Consider the following 21,637-nt stretch of genomic DNA (forward strand, 5'->3'; position numbering starts at 1 on the left):
AACCCATGATGTGGGAATTCTCTTTGAAGCTCTTTGTACCTCTCCCAAGCTTCATATAAGCTCTCAAGAGCTTGTTGACGGAATCCGGTGATTTGGCTCCTCAAAGTTTGAGTTTTCTCCGGTGAAAAAAACTTTTGATAGAAGGCTAGAGCCAAAGTCTCCCAATTGCTGATTCCCATGGCGGTGCGGTCAAGGCTATTGATCCAAAGCTTGGCCTTGTCCTACAAAGAGAAAGGGAAAACTATTTCCCTAATTTGGGCTTGAGTGACACCCGTTTGACGGATCATGGAGCAATAGTCACTTAATTGTTAAGGAATCCAAAGAACGTGATTAATGACCCTTAATGCACCCAGGTAAATACTTCATCTATCATCTTTAGAGCTCCCAAAAAGTATCCTAAGCATGTTGGAATCTTATGCTTTCCACCTTGACATGGACTTGAACATTGGGCTTTGACTTTGATTGTTAGCAACATTTACATTACACATATTGATCCATCAATTTCTCCATGTAAAACCCATTCCAATGCTCCATGCCTAGTCCAACACTTGGTCTTGTTCAACTTAGTGAACTTGGTGTATAAAATGATAGGAAAAAGCCTCTAAATGCTTAGATTCCTATAAAAACGTAACAAACACAACAATACACCTAGAACACGCGATTAGCTCAAAAATATACTATTTAAAGTATGATGAACAATAGAAACCGAGCTAAAATGAGGGGTAAACGTATATACAAAATGAACATATCAAAACCCGACCACTCATGTGGTAAATTGGGTCAAGTCAAGTCTAAGTTCAAGCCTAGTCCCGGGTTTGAGTAGAAATTTCAGCAGCATTTCTGTAACAACCCGGATTTTAAAACAAACGAAAAACTTATATAAAATGAATATCAGAGTACGATACTGATAAAAGGGTCAAGGTGGGGGAAACACCAAGCCCAAATCCGGTTCGCTACTAACTCCAAACAAACTAATACATTATTCGAAAGGTTCTTAAAACATAAAGTAAAGTCCTAATTTATTATTCATCTCGCCACACAGAACTTCCCAGAAGATATCATCCAAAACAAAGAACAATCGAACAACCGAGAAGGGGGTCGACAATCGATCAGGAGTAACTAGATGCTCTCCCAGTCATGTTTACAACAATTGAATATAATCAACAATCATTAACAAATGAAATGTAAAACCAGTAAACATGCGAGATCATCTATACTCATGAAAGACCCAACAAAGCTTACCATGACTTAACCAATATTAACGGACGCAATCATGCAAACCTAGACCATATGCAACCACTAGACCATGAATACTTGCAAGACTAGTAGTGACAAACGACCCACAACAACTTAAGGCACGAAGCTAGCATTGAAGCATAGCAAATCGGGTGAACACCACACGTCATACCAATTAGAGTATGTAACCAATACTTCCACACAATACGCATAGGGTATAAAACGAACACCGGCTCGAGCGTATAACTGACACTCTAACCTGTCTGAGCATATAACTGATACTCTGACTGACGGATCGTATAACTGACTCCCCGTCGGTGTGAAGTATATAACTGATACTCCACGGTACTATGTATAGCGTATCACCACTGCCTATATGCCTAAGACCTGGCCAGACCTCTCGATGCAATAACTGTACACCAAACGACACTCGGGACCCAGAACGTATAACTGACGAATCTGACCACCCCCGAACATAGACCAACTAAATCCCATAATGGGTGGCGTTAGTTCATTCCCTTTGGTATATAACTGATACCGCACGTCATCTATACCACTAGCCAACAAACAAATGCACAGTATAACTGACTGTACAACATGCGTGAATAACATAACGACTCAACTCATAGGATAGTATAACTGACCATCCTACTTATCATATGAATAAGAGCAACCAAAGACATAAGCAAACACAAGGACACAACACGTTGAACACAACACAACCCAATGTTATAGTAACTCCAGCTATAACTTTAACAATAACCATTCAATGTTATAGTAACCCTAACCATAACATGGACTCTGGATGCGAGGTTATAGTAACCTCTACTATAACTTCAACACATATAACTTGAAGTTATACTTACCTCAACCATAACCTTGACACGAAACTCAAAGTTATACTAGTTCCAACCATAACCTCGAGCCATAAATCTCAGGGTACGTTAGTTCCAGCTATAACCTTAACTCGTACTTCAATGTTATAGTAGCTTCGGCTATAACCTTGAATCATATTTCCAAGGTTATACCTATTTCAGCCATAACTAGAGTAACTACCCAAAGTTGTATTAACTTTAGCTATAACACTTGAATCATCATCAAGGTTACACTAGCTTTAGCTATAACTTTGGAGAGAACTCTTGGCCGCCTATCATGCCGCCACTAGGGTTTATTCGTAAACCCTAATTACGCTCATGACACCCATAATAAACACATAACCAACATACGATATATAATTAATACATTAAAACATATACAAACGCGTGAAAACATAATTAACATGATAATAAACAATCAAACATGTACTAATCATACAAAACATTCATTAAATCATATTAATTACATCAATTGGCATAAACACAATTAAAAGAAAACACCTAGTTACCTTTTTAGCAATTAATGGTGCAAATTAATGAAAACCTCCAAGAAAGACACGACCATCAAATCCTTGTCTCCAACACGTGCAAACGTCCTCAAAAACCGACATTATAGTATACCCGAATCCAAATCCATGAAAGCACCATAAAAATACTCTTCCTTCTTCTTTACCCATTAAAAATAAGAGACCTTAAAGGTAGGTCAAAAGGTCCATACAAATAATCCCCATAAAATTATTTGGAGATGAATATGTTGTAAAGATAAGAGCAAGGATTATGAAAATATAATTTGTGTATGAGTTTGGAAGAAAGAAAGATATTGAACAATGGAGTCAAAGGGAGAAAAGAATAACAAAAGAGAAGGAGGAGAGAAAGACGCCGCACGTTTCACGCGGAAGGAAAGAGAGAGCAGCTTGCCTGCTAGGTTAGATTTCACGCGAGAAAGAAAAGAATGAGCAACCTGCTTGCTAGCTTTAGGGTTTTGTATTTATATAAGAATAGAGGAGGTTAACTAGTGGGCTTATGGTCCATTAGCTTATACAATGGATTATCTGATTACAAATCCAACTGGATATTATTAAGACGCTAGAAAAGCTTAAATAGGAAAAGTAACTATTAAATTAAAATAGTAAAATCGTGCACGGACATTTTAACCTTTCCGAAAGTATATCAAAACGGGAAATAATAAAATAGAGAACGAAGACGATAAATATAAATATTTCCAAAATACGTTCATCCACTTTGAGATAATAAATTTAATATAATACTTTTATAATAAAATATTATTATAAAATACGGGGTGTTACAATTTCGCTATAATAGCGATTATGCCCTAGAAAAGTGTCCTGAAAAAGCTATCACAAATCAAAAATACGACATGGTTGGAAATTTACCCATTATACAAGGGTTCCAGAAAACCAAATTTCATCAAAAACGGACGATCCTAAGGCCATTTTCGAAGCAATTTTCGAAACAGCTAAGAAACCGTCTCAATTTCGCTCAAATGCTCAATACTTGACGAAAATTCAAAAAGAATACATGGTTATGTTCCTAACATTGCCAATTATCCATTTCTAATATCAATTTTACAAGGCAAATCCATTAGGGGGAAAAGGCCCAAATTTTCGACATATTGGGTATGAAAACCCTAATTTTTTCGATCAAAATCAAGCAAAAACAAGAAATAAAAGCAAGAATACAATGCATAACTCTATTAGTCATGATTAATGGCGAGAATTGATCAAATTTTGACGGAATTTGGTTAAGATCTGAGAGAGTTTTAATAGAAATTGTATTTTGTTTATTATGAAATAAGCACGGTTTTTGCGAGTTTTTACTCAGACAGGGGTGAACTCGGGAAAGGACGCAGCACCTGCTGCGCCTCTTCCAAGAGTCGCAGCTCTTGCTGCACCTCTTCCCCAGCTTCCGTCCAGCTCAATTTTCAAAAGTTCGTTATGAGTTCGTTATTTGTAGGCTCATTTTTTTTTGTGCGCCTCTCCTCCAACACCTTAAATCATATATTTGGTCTATTGGGAATTTATTTTGTCTGAGCCCGTATTTATTCTAAAGCAGACTGTGAACCGTCGCAGTATTTTATCAGCCCATTTTCTTCCAAAGTAGACTACGAAACCGTCGCAATATTTTATCAGTTCGTGCATTCTTCCGAAGCAGACTGTGAACCGTCGCAGTATTTTATCTAGACTTCACTTGCAACAACGAGCGGATTTCCCAAGTTGTTGAGACACGCCATCATCATTTTTCCCAGCGAGAGTTCATGACAGCCGATTGCACTTCTCGAGAAACGGAAGCAAACACGAGAAAATTCCCCTCCCAGCAGTTTCTACCGATGTCCTGCTGTTCGCAACATTTATTTGTTTCAGACATACCTTCAGAATTGCTTTCAGTCCCGTTTCATCCAGGAGTCTCACATATGGTTTCTTCTTATGGCTGGCGAGCTTCTTTACGTAGTCTAATAGACTTTAAACGACCGTCCCGGAAGTCGACAGACTCTAAAATGTTCCCGACGACAAGTCCTTGGCTCAGACCCCTTGAGCCGCCTCGCGTCGCCATAGTTGTCAGGTTGTAATCTTCGGTTGACCTGATGGCTATAGTTTGACTTTCGCCTTGTTCAAGCCTCGGTCAAAGTGGGGGCTCTGTACATACCTCATTTCTGCACCTCCCACCAACCACCCAGTGTTGATTGGGCCAAATGTTTGGTACGCGAAACGATTTATGACAGTTCGTAAGTTTATCGTCAAGTGATAGCTCAAATACTTGTGTCTACCCCTTGGTTGTCATCTACGCGCCAATACGGTCGTTTTGATAGTAATTAGAGTTCATTTGGAGTCCGGGTCAAAAACCGCTTCAGTTTCTAATAAACCATTTGAAATGCCGAGTCGGAATGTCCTAGAGTATCCCGGATTTTTATTCCATAAATTAATTTTATATCTTTTGGTAAAATATATCCCGAAAATCTTATTTTAAGAAATAAGGAAGTTGAGATCCACCGCAATTCCATAAAAGAAACGCGGAATTCTTTCTTCCGCATGAGGAAACCACTGGGGAAATGACGCAGCAGATACTGCGCCTCTTCCAAGTGTCGCAGCAGCTGCTGCGACTCTTCCCCAGCTCATTTTTGCCTGTTTTCAGATTTTTCCGTGATTTGTTTCCAAAGTTTGAGTCATTCAATAACTCTCCATATTTTTTAGTATAAATAGGGACTTTCGTTCCACATATTTTTCACGCGAGTGTCCGCCCTTCTCTTCTCCCTTTGCATTCTAAGACCATGCTCTAAGCTTTTGACGTCTACGTGCTTGATCAATCGACCACGTAAGCTCAGGTCATTCTGAGTACTAGTCACGTTGCCTGACTGACCAATTTGATCACTACACATCAATAAACTTAATCTAAATCCTCCTACGAGGGCAGTTTCATCATACATTCGAGTCGAGCAATCACTAAAACGTTAACTTAGCTAATCTCGTTTCGTCAAACATGTAAGTTTGAGGGTGTAAATCCCATCTTTTTTTATTGTATTTTATTTTTGCACCAATTAATGTAAGATCTACGTCAAAAATATGTTTAAAACCGACTTAGAAAACACTTTTATTAAAATGCTTTTACGAATCAGCAGTAACCAGAAGTCGAGAAGAAACGCAGCAACTGTTGCGCCTCTTCCAGAGGCTACCGCAATTCATGCTCTTCTTCTTCTTCTTCCTCGGTTCTCTGTTGGTTTCGTTCCTTTTGTTTTAATTTCTTATTTTCTTTCTTTCATTGATACACAAATAAATTTTAATACATTCTTAATATGTATCATGCTTTATTTCCGACTTAAATCCCTAATAATCGATATTTGCGGGTTTTCGTCATTAAATCAAACCTGGGTTTTGGAGATTCGATTTGTTCATATCAAGTCTCTGGAATTCGACTTTTGTACATGTTTATCTCTAGTTTATCATGTCTTTTAGTTCGTTTCTATCTCCATAATTAAACCTAGTTAGTTCTAACTCGTTTATAATTCGTTCTTAACTCGTTTTAATTAGTTTTAATCCGTTCTAATTCGTTTTTATCGCTTTTATGACGGTTTTGTATGTAATTAACATGCTAAATCACTTTCATTTGAGTCGAATATCGATAAATCAACCTTTAAACATACTAACGAATATTAACAACTTGCAGTTCTGACTTCACAGCCAGAGCTCACCTCAGGAACAGACGCAATGAAAGCTGCGCCTCTTCCAAGGGACGCAGCAATGCTGCGCCTATTCCGGGATGAGTTATGTCCCTGAACTTCCGTTCTTGTTTGACCTTAATCTTTAGTTACGTAATTAGTCGACTATTAGCCATAATATCACTCCTAATCTGTCCATATTTTCTAACCTTATTTATTTTCCTTTATTTTTCTCAAATCGTCCGTCTTAAGTATATTTTTGTTGCAAATCGCTTAATCCATTGTAATCTATTGTATTCTTAATTATCGCTATTTATTTATTGTATTTATTATGTATGATTTATTTATTTGTTTTTCACATGTAATTAGTTCTAAACCCTAATTTGGACATTAATATGTGCTAACTATTTGTTCACCGACATAGTTTAATTCACATGTTAGGACTAAAACATTGTTTGTTGCATTGCATGCATATAATCGATGACATATGAACTATAAATAACTTCTCTAATCATTATTAGAGGCCGCTATCGAGGCGGGCGGGATTAGGTGTTCAGTAAAAGGACCTCCTAATACGTACCCTCACCCCTTACTCCAGATCTCTGTGAACATCCATGTTCATTGGCATCCACGAGAGTCATTCTAGACATAGAATACTAAGGGTAACGAGTTCTTAGTGTTCATGTCACTACTTTGTGTCTTGACATGACACGAGGTATTCGAACGGTTCCAATTTCCCATAAAAATTGGTGGCGACTCCACAAATACAAACGCTTGTTCCCAAGCGCCCCTGTAGGCCCCCCGTGTACACAATATGACGGTTACAAGATTAAGGTAAGTGAAGTGTTGAGTGAAAATGCGGAAAGGCGAGGTATTCTTTGCCTCGCTCGAGTTGTGGGCGAACTCGGGTGAGTTCGCCTTATGACGTGGAATCCTGTCGTTGAACTCAGGTGAGTTCTCCATGCCCGAGTTTGCCTCATGAGGTGGAATCCTGTCGTTGAACTCGGGCGAGTTCTAGTGCAACTCGGTCGAGTTCTCCCTTCACTCGCTTGAGTTTGCCTAGAACTCCGCCGAGTTCTCCCTATGCTTCTTCTCCTTTGGCTTGGCTTCCCGTAGACTCGTGAGTTGGTCCTAGGTCGTGGGAGCGGGTCCTATATCATCTAAAATCCTTCTTTATTGACCTACAGTCATCTTGTTACGTCTCCTCTTCATTTCCAATCTTCAAGTGAGGTTATTTGCCTTCATTTTAGTCCAAAATCATACTAAAACGGCTCCACTTAGCTTCTTTCCTACAAAATGACTAAAAACGGGGGAAATAGCAAATATAAAGTAAATGACTGTGAAAGTGATACTAATTAGGCCGATTGACATGCAAAATGAGGTTGATTAAGGGGTTAAAAGTACGTAAATTAGAATCGCAACAAATATCCCCAAACCGAACCTTTACTCGTCCCGAGTAAAGAGGTGACAAAACTAAGACTTTTATTAAAACTAATCCTAATAGCATATCTGATACGAGCCAATTAGCGAGTTTCGCTCCACCCCTTCAACTCACAATAATGCATCCACGAGGTAGAACGCCTTCTTGCAAAGCAAGTGGGGTCTTGCCAAAATGGCGACATATCTAATCTTAAGCACATAAACAAGTAATGGGTCATCTACATAAGAATAGCCACTTTTTTTAACTAAGTGGCAGAATCAACTAAAAGAGAACCAATATAAGGGCATATACTCCATTATAGTCTATAGTTTTACAAACTACTAAGTCCTAGAGAATTGAAACAAATCACTTCCAAATGGTATTAAACTAGGCTAGTTTTGTCCACAATCACTAAATGCTTCGTCAAGAGCAGGGTCTCTATGCTGTAAGGAGACACTGAAGGATCATGAAATTCCCCCTCCTGTCTAAACAAGTGGAAGGGTCATCCTCTCTCAAACATGCAACAAAGATAAGTCTCATTTGTACTCCTAAGCCTAGGAATAAGATAATTTGAAAAAATTGAAAACTTTTTGGCTTTCATTTGGCAGGGCTGAGCAAAAAATCCGATTATTCAAACCGATCCGATATCTGATCTGAATCCAGTCCGAATTTTTGGATATCTGATCCGAAAGTTAAGTTTGGATCGGATATCCGATCCGAATGGTTTTGGTTTGGATATCGATATTAGAATGAAAACATTTGGATATCCGATCTGATCCGAAACTATAATGTTCTAGTATAATTTCGAGAAATACAATTTTATCAGATACAACAACTTGATTAAAGTTTAAAATATTAGAAAAATATGTAAGTGTTACTTAAATTTTATGCCGAGAACATTGGAGTAAGAATACTAAAGAAAACCATCATTTAAGATGAGAAATAAGATAGTGTTTCAAACTTAATTTTAAAGGTAAGTTCCAGAATATGGATATCCGATGGATATCCGCATCCGATTATATTGGATATCCGGCCATTGGATATCCGAAACTGTAACACCCCTGTTTTTCGGCAAAAATAAAACTTACATTGATATATCAAACTCGCCAAAAATACAGAAATGTTATAATCAATATACAAAGTCTCTTATTACAAAATACATTTTCTTTATACAAAATGAAATAATACAAAATCATATAAAGCTTTTAGAAAATCTTAAAATAAAATCTTGATTTGAAATTAAAATCCCTTTAAATCGCAGCGGAAGACATGAAAACAAAATCAAAAGACAGAAAGGACTACCCCCATGATGAGTAGCCCAGAAGGAAGAAAACACGTCAGCCGGGGAGCTTAGTAACAGATAATACCTCAATATAAGCAGCTTAGTTTTGTTCATGGCGTGGAAACATACACGTAAAAAAAATAATAATAAACACAGATAATAATAAAAATACTCCCCATGACTAATTTGAACATCAAACCAACTCTATTCTATTTCCATAATATAATACACTCTCTAATCCTAATAATTAACCAAGTCTCATCTCATTTGTCCGTCTCATAACATAACACTCCAAAATAAGCATGTATAGTGTTCTTATCGTCGAACCAAAGCCAAGGACAAGGGGTGAGTAAACTAGCGGAATAAAATCGCAAAATAATATTTCCATCTCAATATCGATTTCAAACTCATAACATATAACTCAATAACCTTGGTCACTCTGGACCGTAAACGTAATTCGACACATAGGCCCCATAACTTAATATCAGTAACCAATATTCATCTAAATTTCAATTTTATATTGACAATACTCTTATTCAGAACTTCTGAACACTTAGAGTAAAACTCTAAGCTACTCACCCACAAGTTAAGGTCAAAGGAAACGATAATAAAAACACAAAACAATCAGACATAGATCCAAATACTGTCGTGGCTTATGTCAACAGTAACAATTCAACTGCACGTCTTCATATATAATCACATCCTCTCATAAAGTTGATCTTTTTATTAATGCACATGTATAACAGTATACTCACAAAATCTCCTGTCTTAATGCTAACAATTGCTCTTAACTAATTACTCACTCATAAATACTCTAGCATAAAATATACACGTTCAGTGTAGCTTCCAACCAAACACAAACCCAACAATTCGCACAGGTTATCCTTTATCAATTAATCAATTAAGCCCTGATCTTGAGCCTTCTAAATCTAGTAGCTATCTCATCCAAAATAAACATAATAAGAAGATATATATATATATATATATATATATATATATATATATATATATATATATATATATATATATATATATATAGAGGCCGGATCCGGTGAGGCACCTCATTATGGCGAGGCGGCCGGTCTCACCAAATTCTCATTATGGCGAGGCAAGATCCGGTGAGTCCACCTATATATTTGAGTCCATGAGTCCATAAAACAATATCACGCACTATACAATACAATATCACGAATTTTTTTTTTCGAAATTTTTTTTTTCGAATTTTTTTTTTCAATTTTTTTTTTTCGATTTTTTTTTTTTTCAAATTTTTTTTTTCGAATTTTTTTTTTGAATTTTTTTTTTTTTTTTTTTTTTTTTTTTTTTTTTTAATCTCATACCTATTTTGTGAATCTCATACCTTATTCAGTGAATCTTTAAGGCTTGTTTTGTGAAACTTGATCATCATAATTGGTTAAAATCACCTATTTCGCTCTTTTCTTTATTAGGTGAATCTCAGACTTTGTTTTGTGAATCTCAGACCTTGTTCAGTGAATCTTAGAACTTGTTTTGTGAAACTTGGTCATCATAAGTGATTAAAATCACGTTTTTTCCTCTTTTCCTTATTTTGTGAATCTCATACCTTAGTCAGTGAATCTCAAGACTTGTTTTGTGAAACTTGATCATCATAAGTGGTTAAAAATCACCTATTTTGCCCTTTTTTTTATTAGGTGAATCTCAGACTTTGTTTTGTGAATCTCAGACCTTGTTCGGTGAATCTTAGAGCTTATATTGTGAAACATGGTCATCATAAGTGGTTAAAATCACGTTTTTTGCTCTTTTCCTTATTTGGTGAATCTCAGACCTTATGTTGTGAATCTCATACTTTATTCAGTGAATCTTAAGGCTTGTTTTGTGAAACTTGATCATCATAAGTGGTTAAAATTACCTATTTTGCTCTTTTCTTTATTAGGTGAATCTCAGACTTTGTTTTGTGAATCTCAGACCTTGTTCAGTGAATCTTAGAACTTGTTTTGTGAAACCTGGTCATCATAAGTGGTTAAAATCACGTTTCTTGCTCTTTTCCTTATTTGGTGAATCTCAAGCCTTATTTTGTGAATCTCATACCTTATTCAGTGAATCTTAAGGCTTGTTTTGTGAAACTTGATCATCATAAGTGGTTAAAATCATCTATTTTGCTCTTTTCTTTATTAGGTGAATCTGAGACTTTGTTTTGTGAATCTCAGAGCTTGTTCAGTGAATCGTAGAGCTTGTTTTGTGAAACTTGGTCATCATAAGTGGTTAAAATCACGTTTTTTTGCACATCTGAGTACGGATTTCGCTAACTCATCCTCAATGTTAATGTATTTAAGTTTAATACACTAGATTCTTAAATTAACTAGGCTATATGAGATTCGAACTCATACCTTTGTGCAAGATTTGCACATTGCTCTCCCATTTGAGCTAATAGCCGTTAAGATATACGAGTACATAACAAAGATTAAATAAGAGGAACCTTAAGCTAATAGCCTTTCGATATGCAACAATGAAAAGCCTAACCTGCGATTGACTGTCAATGTGATGAACTCAATGTGATGAACAACCCTAGATTCATTACCATATGACTGAACTTAAATACAGTTCTATTTCTACCATTTTGCAGCATAAGTACCCGCCTGCCTTCTCTTTTCCAGTTCTATTTCTACCATTTGTATAAGCATCTTCTGAGTTTCTATTTTTGAAACCTAGGGAAAACAGATATAGAGGTCAATAAGCAATAGGACAAAAGTTGTCATCAGTTAATTATCAACTTGCACTAGAAAATAGCTACATGAAAGATGGAATTGTGATGGAACTAAAATGAAACAATACCTGAACATTTCCATGTGGATCTCTCTCAAGCAACAGCTGGTCTCTAATTGCTTGGGGCAAAAGTTCAAATAGTTGATGAGACTGATCTTTTAGTTTCTTCTTCCGCTCTCCACCTTCATCAATAACACCACTTGCTAAAATCTCATTAAGCTCCGCAATTAGCTGTTGGGCCTACAATCCATGCTGGTTTTAATAAACTGTAGATAATAACAGGGCAGAATTTTCGACTGAGGAATGCATAGCTACCTCAGGAATAAAATCAATTACCACAAACCTTTGAACATAATTCATTTCTAAAAAGAAAGCACTTGTTATGAAGAACAACTTGCAGACTTTGCACAAACCTCCGCAATTTTCTGCAGCATAGTCATTGGCTCAAAAATCACTACAGGAAGTGTGACCATTGACGTTACATCTGCTCCAATATACTTGTGCATCATTTTCTCAGTTTCAGGTCCTCCTCTATTAGACCTTCAGGTCGTTTAGCAGATGGATCGGCAGACAGGCGTAACGGTTTAGTTAGGGACAGTTTGACGAGCTCATCAACCTTTTCAGTCATTGTGGCAGAGAATAACATTGTCTGTCTACCCTTTGGACACATGCGAACAAGTTCTTGGATCTCAGCACTAAAACCAAACTCTAAGAGTCGATCAGCCTCGTCTAGAATCAAAACTGCGAGATCATCCAAATCCACTGACATTGAATTTCGTAAATGATCAATCATCCGACCTGGAGTAGCCACAACTATATCCGGCATTGACCTTAGTGCTGCCTCTTGAACCTATGTTCATTGTGAAACCATTATTAGATTTGAAAGGTTGTCCGTGGAAGTAATCAATTTGAAGTCTTGACTTATCAATAGGTATGGCAGAAATGAGAGGCAAGTGGATAAAATGACATAAAAAGCATTAAAGCTGGCCACAGAAAGCGCATTATTAATTAATGGAATCAAGGAGCCAGTTGTTAAAATCCCAAAAGATGGGAACGAAAACCAAAAAAAAAGACATCTAGAAAGGCAACACGCATATCTGAGAACAAGAACACAAATGTCGTGTGCTTTAAACCTGAAGGTTTCAAAAAGGCGGGGGGAAACATATACGAGATAGTTATAAAAATAGTGGTGGCACAATGATTAGGATATAGAATGAGACGTTGAGAGATTGAGAATAGTAAGTGCGAACGAGAGTTAATCGCATATTTATCACAAGAAAAAGGGTAACTGTAATTGAAAATAGCATTTAAGTGTAGCAATGCGAATAGGGGGGAACTAACCTTTCTTAAGAGTCCACCAACAATTAAACAGCATCGTATATCAGTAAAGTGCGCAAGATTTTGGATCATACCGTGGATCCTGAGAAAACAAGAAGGGAGATTAGAGTGAGAGAAATGGAAGGAAGAAAAAAGGGAGATTACAAAAAAGAGAAGGGGGAAACATACTGACTAGCAAGCTCCCTGGTAGGAGTAAGAATAAGGACCCTAATAGCGGGAAGACGCTTAGGACGGTAAAGCAGTCTCTCGAGGGTAGGCAAGGTAAAGGCGGTCTCTGACAAGAATAGCAAAGCATCCCATACCATACTGGTGATGTATGTACTCCGCTCATATAAGATCGATCACGGTGACCACGATTTAAGCCGACCAACATGCCAAAAAATTAACGCCCACGGCCACGACCTCTGCCCCTTCCACGCCCCACAGGTCTCCCTGCCATTTACGCCAAAATAAAGACATGATTACAAAAGACAAAAAAGATGCATAGAAAGATACAATAGACTGGAAGGAATTTCAGGTAATATAGACTGTAGAGGATAGATTTGAACGTACCAGCAACTGCCTTCTTGGGCTTCACTCTAGGTGTTTCCTCCACCAGTAAAGTTTCAAGCTTCAAGCTGTCAGGAAGAATGTAGTATCGGATATTATTCCCACGAACACTCAAGTGATCCATTGTGAGAGGATTTATACTAACAAACTTAGGTATCATTCAACATTTCGTAATGAGTGTTTCATCACAAACCTATAGGTTACATGAAATCGATCATAACTAACACTGAAGAATAACAACGAAGCTTCAATTGCGAGCATAATGAAGCACAATAGAAACGCATAGAAATCAATTGAAATCGAGTGAAGGAAAATAGTAAAACAAGAGCGAAACAAAGTAATTAAACTAATAAAATAAGTTTTTGACCAAAAGTTAACAAATTAAGCAACAAAAATCGAAATCTACTAAAATTAGCAGGGGGAACACAGTCTGACAAGTGTCATCATGGCAAAACATATGACAGGAAGGCGGAAGGTGAGATTTGTTGAGCACCATGCTGTAAATCTCGGTGAATATTCCGGAAGCTAGAGCTGAGTATCCCTTCATAAGGGCAGCTACTAGGCCTCTATTTAGAGGGAAGTTCTTCATGTTGGTTACTATTACTGCTCTACTGAACCATGCACTGCTATTGGCTGCCGTCAAATGTGCTATCCATAACTGTCGTTATGGACGATGTCACAGAGGTTAGACACACATCAGTTTTCACAAGACTTTTCAACACCACCTGTGAATCTGTTCAGGAAACACCATTACTTTCTCTTTTATCAAGTTTAAGCTTCACAACTTGTTTCTGTGCATCATATGGAAAGTTGTTCTGTACTCCTGAAATTTTCTTTCACATTATATTTATACCACAAATATTCAATTTCTGCGGAATATGCGTAAGAAGAAGGCATATGCTGGTAAAAACTCTTGAGTAATGCATGTTACAGTATACATTGATGAATTTTCAGTTGGTCGATCAACATCGTGCAATACTTTTTCACATTCTAGTATTTGGATATTCTTATACTAAACAATAACTTATTCGATTGTTTATAAGTTAACATTTGATAATCAATCTTTATACGATTGATTACCATCAGGAACTTCAAAAACTTGCAAAAGCGAAACAAAGTAATTAAACTAATAAAATAAGTTTTTGACCAAAAGTTAACAAATTAAGCAACAAAAATCGAAATCTAGGTAGTAAATAGTAAAGAAAGGGAAAGGTACATACGAAGAAGCGGAGAAATCGATCAAAACCTGCAAAAGAAGAACGGAAATAAGTAATTAAACTAGTTGATCGAAAGTTTAACAGATTAATTAAGTTGATCGAAAATTAGTGTTATGGAAGCGGAATGAAATCGGATGAAACGAAGTAAAAATTAGTTTATCAAAATTACCTAATTCCGAGAAGAAATTAGGTTGCTAATGGCGATCAAAGGTTGCTAATGGCGATCGAAATGGTGAATGGCGAAGAGAGAGAAAGTGAAGAGCTTGGAGTCAGAGGAGTAAATGATGGAGTATTAGGCGTGTTTTTTAGATTGGGTTATGTACGGGACACGTGGAATTATCTGGTGCGTTATTAGTTTTTAGATCCGATGGTTTAGAATAAGTCCAGCCGCCTCACCCTAAGAAGGGTGCCTCACATGATTCAATCTCTATATATATATATATATATATATATATATATATGATTAATAGTATGTATAATAGCAACGTAAGCAATATATCACATAAAAATCTCAGTGTACAAATCCAGACAGATGAATTAGCACAGATGCATAGAATCCCAAATAATAATAAATGTATTAGGATTGATAGAATTGTGTTACCTTAAAAACCAGTTTCGGAGCAATCACATAACCGAAATAAGAGGATGGGCATGACTTGGCTAACACTAACGGCGTTTCGAGGAAGGAAATAAGAGCATTAGCCAGATAAAAGGATCACTAGCTATAAAGTAATAAGAATAAGGTAATGATTAATAATTTTGATGGTGATCAAGGGAAGCTAGGCTGCAGACCTAATTCATAAAATAAGATGGGAAAGCCAGGGTGATACATATGTCGACTTTATGGTATACATAAAATACTTATGGGCATAAATAGTTAGTATTATTATGTACATAGGCTGTCAAAAAAAAAAAATTATGTACATAGAATTTTAATGGAATATGAGATTTTGAGAAAAATAAGCTTAATTACAAAATCTAAAAGTTTGGTCCAATAAAACATAAGTAGTCATAAAAAGATAGTTGTAAATCAATACATATATTAAAATAGGGTGATCATATAAAACTAAAAAGACTAGAAATTATTTTATGACTAAAATATTTGGGGTATTACAATCTTCCTCTCTTAAAAGGAACTTCGTCCCCGAAGTTCGATTCGAAAATAAAAACAAATTGAAATTTTGAGTGGTATTACAGAAACATTTGGTTTTGACATAGATATCTAACTCGAGGAATTTTTATTAAGAATATCAGATCCGAACTAGTACTTTGGATCGGACATCTGATCCGTGCTCTGCCCTATCATTTGGCATTTCATATCTGTAGACATAAAAATATGTCTTATATTTTTATAATGGGTCAAAGTCAAATATTGACTCATGTGAAAGTATATCGTCTGAGAAATGGGTCGGTGGATTTTAACCCGAACAAATATGTCTGTACTTAGTCCGTTTTGTTAAGAAATAAAATCGGTCCACTCAAAAGATGGATTGTGCTTTATTTCTAATACTAAGTATGGGGCGTAAATGTTAAGGCCAATAAGCATGACTCCCCTTACTCTATACTACTAGAGTTTGGGTTAGGATGGTGTCGGACTGTTTATCTGATCTTATTGCTACCGATTCAAATTTGGTTAATCATGAATAAATAAAGTTGATTTTCCCTCAAAGAAAAAGTATGGGGCGTAAATGTTAAGGCCAAAAGTAACCGTGCTACATCCGAATTGGACTCAATAAGCATGACAAGCCCATAATTTCTCAAAGAAATGGAAGACCATGCATTGTTGACGTAAAGGTTGGCCATGTGTATGTACATATTTGATCATTGGATAATGATTGCTTTTTAGTCAAGAACGGAATTGTGTGTTGTTCCACAAATAATGGAAGATCAACGGGAGTCTAGGAAGTCAACGCGAGAAGAATGGACAAAGTTGTTGGCTTGTTGCAAGTTTACCGTAAAAGAAACAAACAAAAAAATGGTCTTATAAATTGAGAGTAAATCCTCTCATTTAAGACTAATCAAGACATTTCACCAAAATCTCCACAATCACCATATTTCACAAAATACATTCTAAATAAAACCTTCCTACAAAACTCTCTTTACTAAAAAATCTCTTCTAAGAGAAAGTAAGAGAAAAGAAAATTCATTTTACCTCTCTACAAAATCCTCTTCCAAGAGACAACCGGAGAAGAAAAGATATTCATTTCTAATCATCTAGATTTGAATATTAAACTACTCTTTGACCCGGCGTCAAGCATCCATTACAGTCAGTTGAAGAGAAGCAAATCAAAATCGTCACAGGAGAACCAAGTCTTCAAATCAACACCCTCCTATTCATTCAAATTGCGGAAATCGAATCAGTAGAATAACTAGTAGATTGTACCCGAAATCCTTTGAATTAATAAAATAATTATTTTGTTGCATTTGGGTTTGTGTTTTATGTTTTATTGCAGATTTAACGCAAATTTTTTATTACAAATTTGGCACGCTCGGTGGGACTTCTCTACTACTCATCTCTTTTTCCGCGCAATCAAGTTTCACAACAATCGTTTCAATGGCCTCTAACGAAAGCTCAATCCGTCTCGGTGGGTCTCTCGACAGATCTCCCATTGGTGTTTCTACAAGGAGCAGGACCAGATCTATCCTCTTCCGTACCGCTGCAGCGAGACTCCGTTCTGCATCCGTGCCTACAAGACCCCGCAAATCCAATGTCACTGCCAATGCTCCAAGGGAATCATATGGTGCCGGCAACTTTAGGCCATATGGATATCCTGTCTTCGGTTCATCTTCTCCCATCCGAGTCGACGACCCTCAGTTTGTCTCGTCAATATTTCGAGAGATAATGTCCGGCACTTTTGAGGAGATGAATGTTCACACTAGCCCTTTGTTCGAGCCATTCACCGTTGAGGATAGCCACAGTAGCGCTGGTTCGTCTCCGTCGTCACCACAAAGGCGTAACGAGGAGATGTCTAGCCAACCGTCATATTCCATGGTGGCACCCGTTATGGTCATTGAGGGCGACAATATGGAAGAACAGCTTAATAAAATGAAAGCTATTCTTGAAGAACTCCAAAAGGAAAACGAAGAGAAATCCAAGCAGATTGCCGTCTTAACGAAAAAGTTGGAGAAGCGGCCTACATCGTCATCTCAAAATGAAGATAGTGACTATGCTAGCGAGAACGGGGAGGATCGTGATAAGGATAAGTCGTTTACTGCTAAAGACGTCCAAAAGATGATCGCGTAGGCCTTCAAAAGTCAGTTTGATGGAAACTTTCGCTCCATCGGCAATCACCGTTACGTCAAGCCATATAGTAAGAGGATTGACTATTTGAGGATGCCTATCGGCTACCAACCACCGAAGTTTCAGCAGTTTGATGGAAAGGTCAATCCCAAACAACATATTGCCCATTTCATTGAAACTTATAACACTGCCGGTACTGATGGCGATCTCCTTGTCAAGTAGTTTGTCCGATCTCTGAAAGGGACTGCCTTTGATTGGTACACGGATTTAAGCGCCGAGTCAATCGACAGTTGGGACCAAATGGAAAAGGATTTCCTTAATTGCTTCTACAGTACCAGGCGTATTGTAAGCATGACGGAACTAACTAACACGAAGCAATGGAAGGACGAACCCGTTATCGACTACATAAGTAGATGGCGCTCGTTAAGCCTCGAGTGTAAAGATCGTTTGTCGGAGACTTCTGCTATTGAAATGTGCATCCAGGGAATGAATCTGGATCTAGTTTACATCCTCTAAGGCAACAAACCGATAACATTCCAGGATTTAGCCACTCGAGCTCACGACATGGAGATTACTATCGCTAGCCATGGGGGACGACTTTTTACTCATTCAGAACCAAAGACGGAAAGAAATGAGTATAAGAAAAACGACAAGGCGTCCAAGAGCACTTCGAAGGATGTTATGACGGTTTCTACTTCTAATCCGGTGAAAATCTCGGCTCGACCAAAAATAGACAAGAAGGTGGCGACCTATTCAAAGGATACTCAGAAGCCACGACCAACTTTGAAAGAGCTCGAGAAGAAGAAGTACCCCTTCCCGGATTCTGATCTGGCCGGCATGTTAGATGATCTCTTGGAGAAGAAGGTGATCGAGCTTCCCGAGTCTAAACGACCAAGTGAAGCCGGACGTACGAACGATCCGAAGTATTGCCGATATCATCGGGTTGTAAGTCATCCATTGGAGAAATGCATAACCCTCAAAGAAAAGATAATGCAGTTAGCCGAAGACGGAAAAATTCTCTTGGACCTCGACGATGTCGCTGAGTCCAATTACATCGCAGCTCAAGTAAACGACGAAGGAGTTAAAACATGTCCTACTTCGGCAGTTAAAGGATGTGTGCAAATGATTCAGTTCGGAACTTTTGAGCCGGTGAGTGTTGTCATGCCCGGATAATTGAAGTCTGTCATATCACCAACTTCCGCCGCTCAGAATCTAGAAAACGACGACGAAGGGTGGATCCTCGTGACTAGGCGTCGACGAAAGAATCAAGGTAGAGAAGTGTCAGTACCCCAAGTGCCAAAACGTCAAAAGTCAACTCGTCAGAAAGTGAGGAAATCTTCATTGAAGAAAGATAGAGGGGTCGTCATGGATTCTTCGCCAGATGTCACGTTGTTTAAGAAAATTAAGTCGAGATTACATCAAGTTGTGACGTTAGAAGATAATTTTCCCAAGTCTTATCTTGCTAAAGTTTCGGTGAACACCGTGTCTTCTACCGTCATTGAGGAAGAAAGCTGTAAAGATGATGTGGCTAAAGAATCTCCCTCAAATTTGATCGATGGTGCAAAGATTGATGCAATCTTAGATGCACTGCCTGCGCGTATGGGATGGCAAAAAATGTTTCACTTGCCCGAAGAGATGCGTCAACAATTTTCTTTGGCGATTCTTCAACCAGAAGCGTATGCTGATAAAGTTAAAGCTGCGGGAGAGCCCGCGGATCAATCAAAGAAATGTGTTACTTGTAATGTCGCTCTCGCTTTTAGTGATGAAGATTTGCTACTAGGATCAAAGTTGCATAATCGCCCTTTGTTTGTATCTGGATACATTCGAGAGAAGAAGGTGAGCCGCATTTTAGTCGATGGAGGTTATGCCGTCAACATAATGCCGAAAGCCACTATGGAAGAACTAGGGATTTCTGTAGGTGAACTAGCCAAAAGTCGCTTGATGATCCAAGGATTCAATCTCGGAGGACAAAAAGCAATTGGCATGATCCGTGTCGAAATATCGATGGGAGATATGTTATCCACCACACTTTTCCAAGTAATTGATGCCAAAACGTCGTACAAGTTGTTGCTTGGTCGACCTTGGCTTCACGAGAATGGTGTTATAGCGTCAACTCTACACCAATGCCTAAAATATTACAGAGATGGCGAACAGAAAATAAATGGTGTTGTGAAGCCCTTTTCTACGGTGGAATCCTACTTTGCCGACGCTCGATTCTATGAAGAGCAGGATGCACCAAGTGAGATGTTGCCATCCTCGATCATTTCGACGGGAACCAGAATTTCAAAAAAGGTAGACGATTCTAAAGTTCCGGAGGCAAAGGAGTCGATGAGAGTCGAGAATCACGAGAGCGTTTTCAAAGAGGCCAGTCAAACAAATGTGAACTCTGGCGGAAAGAAAGTTTCTCTACTCCCGCAAAAAGCGACGCCGATTCTTAAGTACGTACCAAAATCAAGGCGTAAAGATGGAGAGACACCGTTTGCAGAGTGCGCACCTGAAAGTGAAGCGTCCACATCAACTAGAACAATTGACGATCAAGATTTGCAAACTCTGAAAAACAATGTCATCGTTCCGGTTGCAAGAACAAATCACTCTACAACGAGTAAACAACCTCTACCTGGCTTTACGACAGCATCGATGAAAAAGGACCACACAGGTCCCAAAGAGTCGACAAAGGGACGAATCGATCCAAATGCTTACAAGCTCATGTCGAAGTCCGGGTACGATTTTAAGAATCCAATTCCATTGGGGCAAGTGATTGATGTTACCCCGTATGGTATGAATCAAACACAAAAGAAGTTGCACCAACAAGGCAACACGCTTGAAGTCGGAAAGGTTGGTATCGGTTTTTCGCCTCCTAAACCCATTAGAATTTCTGCAGGACGTAAGGCGAAGCAAGCTTCATCACAATTTATTGCCGCAGATCTCGCAGAAAGTGAAGGCGAGAACACTGAAATGCTTCTGCAAAGGTCTGTTTTTGACAGGCTAGGTCGACCAACTTCTACTACTCGCTCTTCTGTATTCAACAGGTTGGGAGAAAGGGAAGAGACAGTCCGCGTGCAATTAACTTCAGACCCGCAACAACAAAGACAAAGTGCATCGGTGTTCACTCGCATTGGAAGAAATGAGGTGAAGAAATCAGCTTTTAGTCGCATTGGTAACTCCAAGGTGCAGAAGAGGCGCCGACAAAAACAAAAGAAGTCCTCGAAGACAAAAGTTGCTATTGACCTCAGAAAAGATATCCACAGTGTCATTCCCTCTAAAATGAAACGTCATCATGAAGAGGAAATAACTATGGATATGTCGTTGAAAGTAAAAAGTCGTACTGTTATCTTCACAAATCCACAAGAGGAGTCGAGTCAGAGGAAAATCGCTCGGGATTTTGTCTCATCTAACCACGTGACGGCACAAGAATGCCCGGATTTAGAAGACGAGATAGAGGTTGGTGAAATTCCGAAAACTCTTGAAGACGGGGTCCAAGCGACGGTTGATGACTTGAAAGAAATCAACCTAGGCACAAATGAGGAGCCTCGACCCGTCTATGTAAGTTCCCTTCTTACGGATCAAGA

At 38.0% G+C, this 21,637-nt stretch overlaps 1 protein-coding gene and 1 non-coding gene across 2 annotated transcripts; one reads left to right on the forward strand and one right to left on the reverse strand.

The window, feature by feature from the left end:
- LOC141635128 (small nucleolar RNA R71) lies at window positions 1-107 on the forward strand. Its single transcript, XR_012539832.1, has one exon. It is a non-coding gene; the product is annotated as a small nucleolar RNA R71 (small nucleolar RNA).
- An 11,287-nt stretch (window positions 108-11,394) lies between these two features.
- Window positions 11,395-12,573, reverse strand: LOC141634199 (pyrophosphate--fructose 6-phosphate 1-phosphotransferase subunit beta-like). The gene is made up of 3 exons (XM_074446454.1): window positions 12,137-12,573; window positions 11,793-11,963; window positions 11,395-11,665 (listed from the first exon to the last, which is right to left on the reverse strand). The coding sequence occupies exons 1-3, from the start codon at window positions 12,230-12,232 to the stop codon at window positions 11,570-11,572; spliced, it is 363 nt and encodes a 120-aa protein (XP_074302555.1). The 5' UTR covers window positions 12,233-12,573; the 3' UTR covers window positions 11,395-11,569.
- Window positions 12,574-21,637: the final 9,064 nt, after the last annotated feature.

The sequence above is a fragment of the Silene latifolia genome, chromosome Y (genome assembly GCF_048544455.1).
Source record: "Silene latifolia isolate original U9 population chromosome Y, ASM4854445v1, whole genome shotgun sequence".
NCBI classification, from domain to species: Eukaryota; Viridiplantae; Streptophyta; class Magnoliopsida; order Caryophyllales; family Caryophyllaceae; genus Silene; species Silene latifolia.

What these genes read in the sequence shown, in the direction of transcription:
- LOC141634199 (XM_074446454.1), bottom strand. Translation starts at nt 12,232, where the DNA reads ATGATGCACAAGTATATTGGAGCAGATGTAACGTCAATGGTCACACTT. An exon ending in TGCTGCAGAAAATTGCGGAG is followed by an intron (nt 11,964 to 12,136) that starts GTTTGTGCAAAG and finishes CATGGATTGTAG; the next exon opens with GCCCAACAGCTAATTGCGGA. An exon ending in ATCCACATGGAAATGTTCAG is followed by an intron (nt 11,666 to 11,792) that starts GTATTGTTTCAT and finishes TGTTTTCCCTAG; the next exon opens with GTTTCAAAAATAGAAACTCA.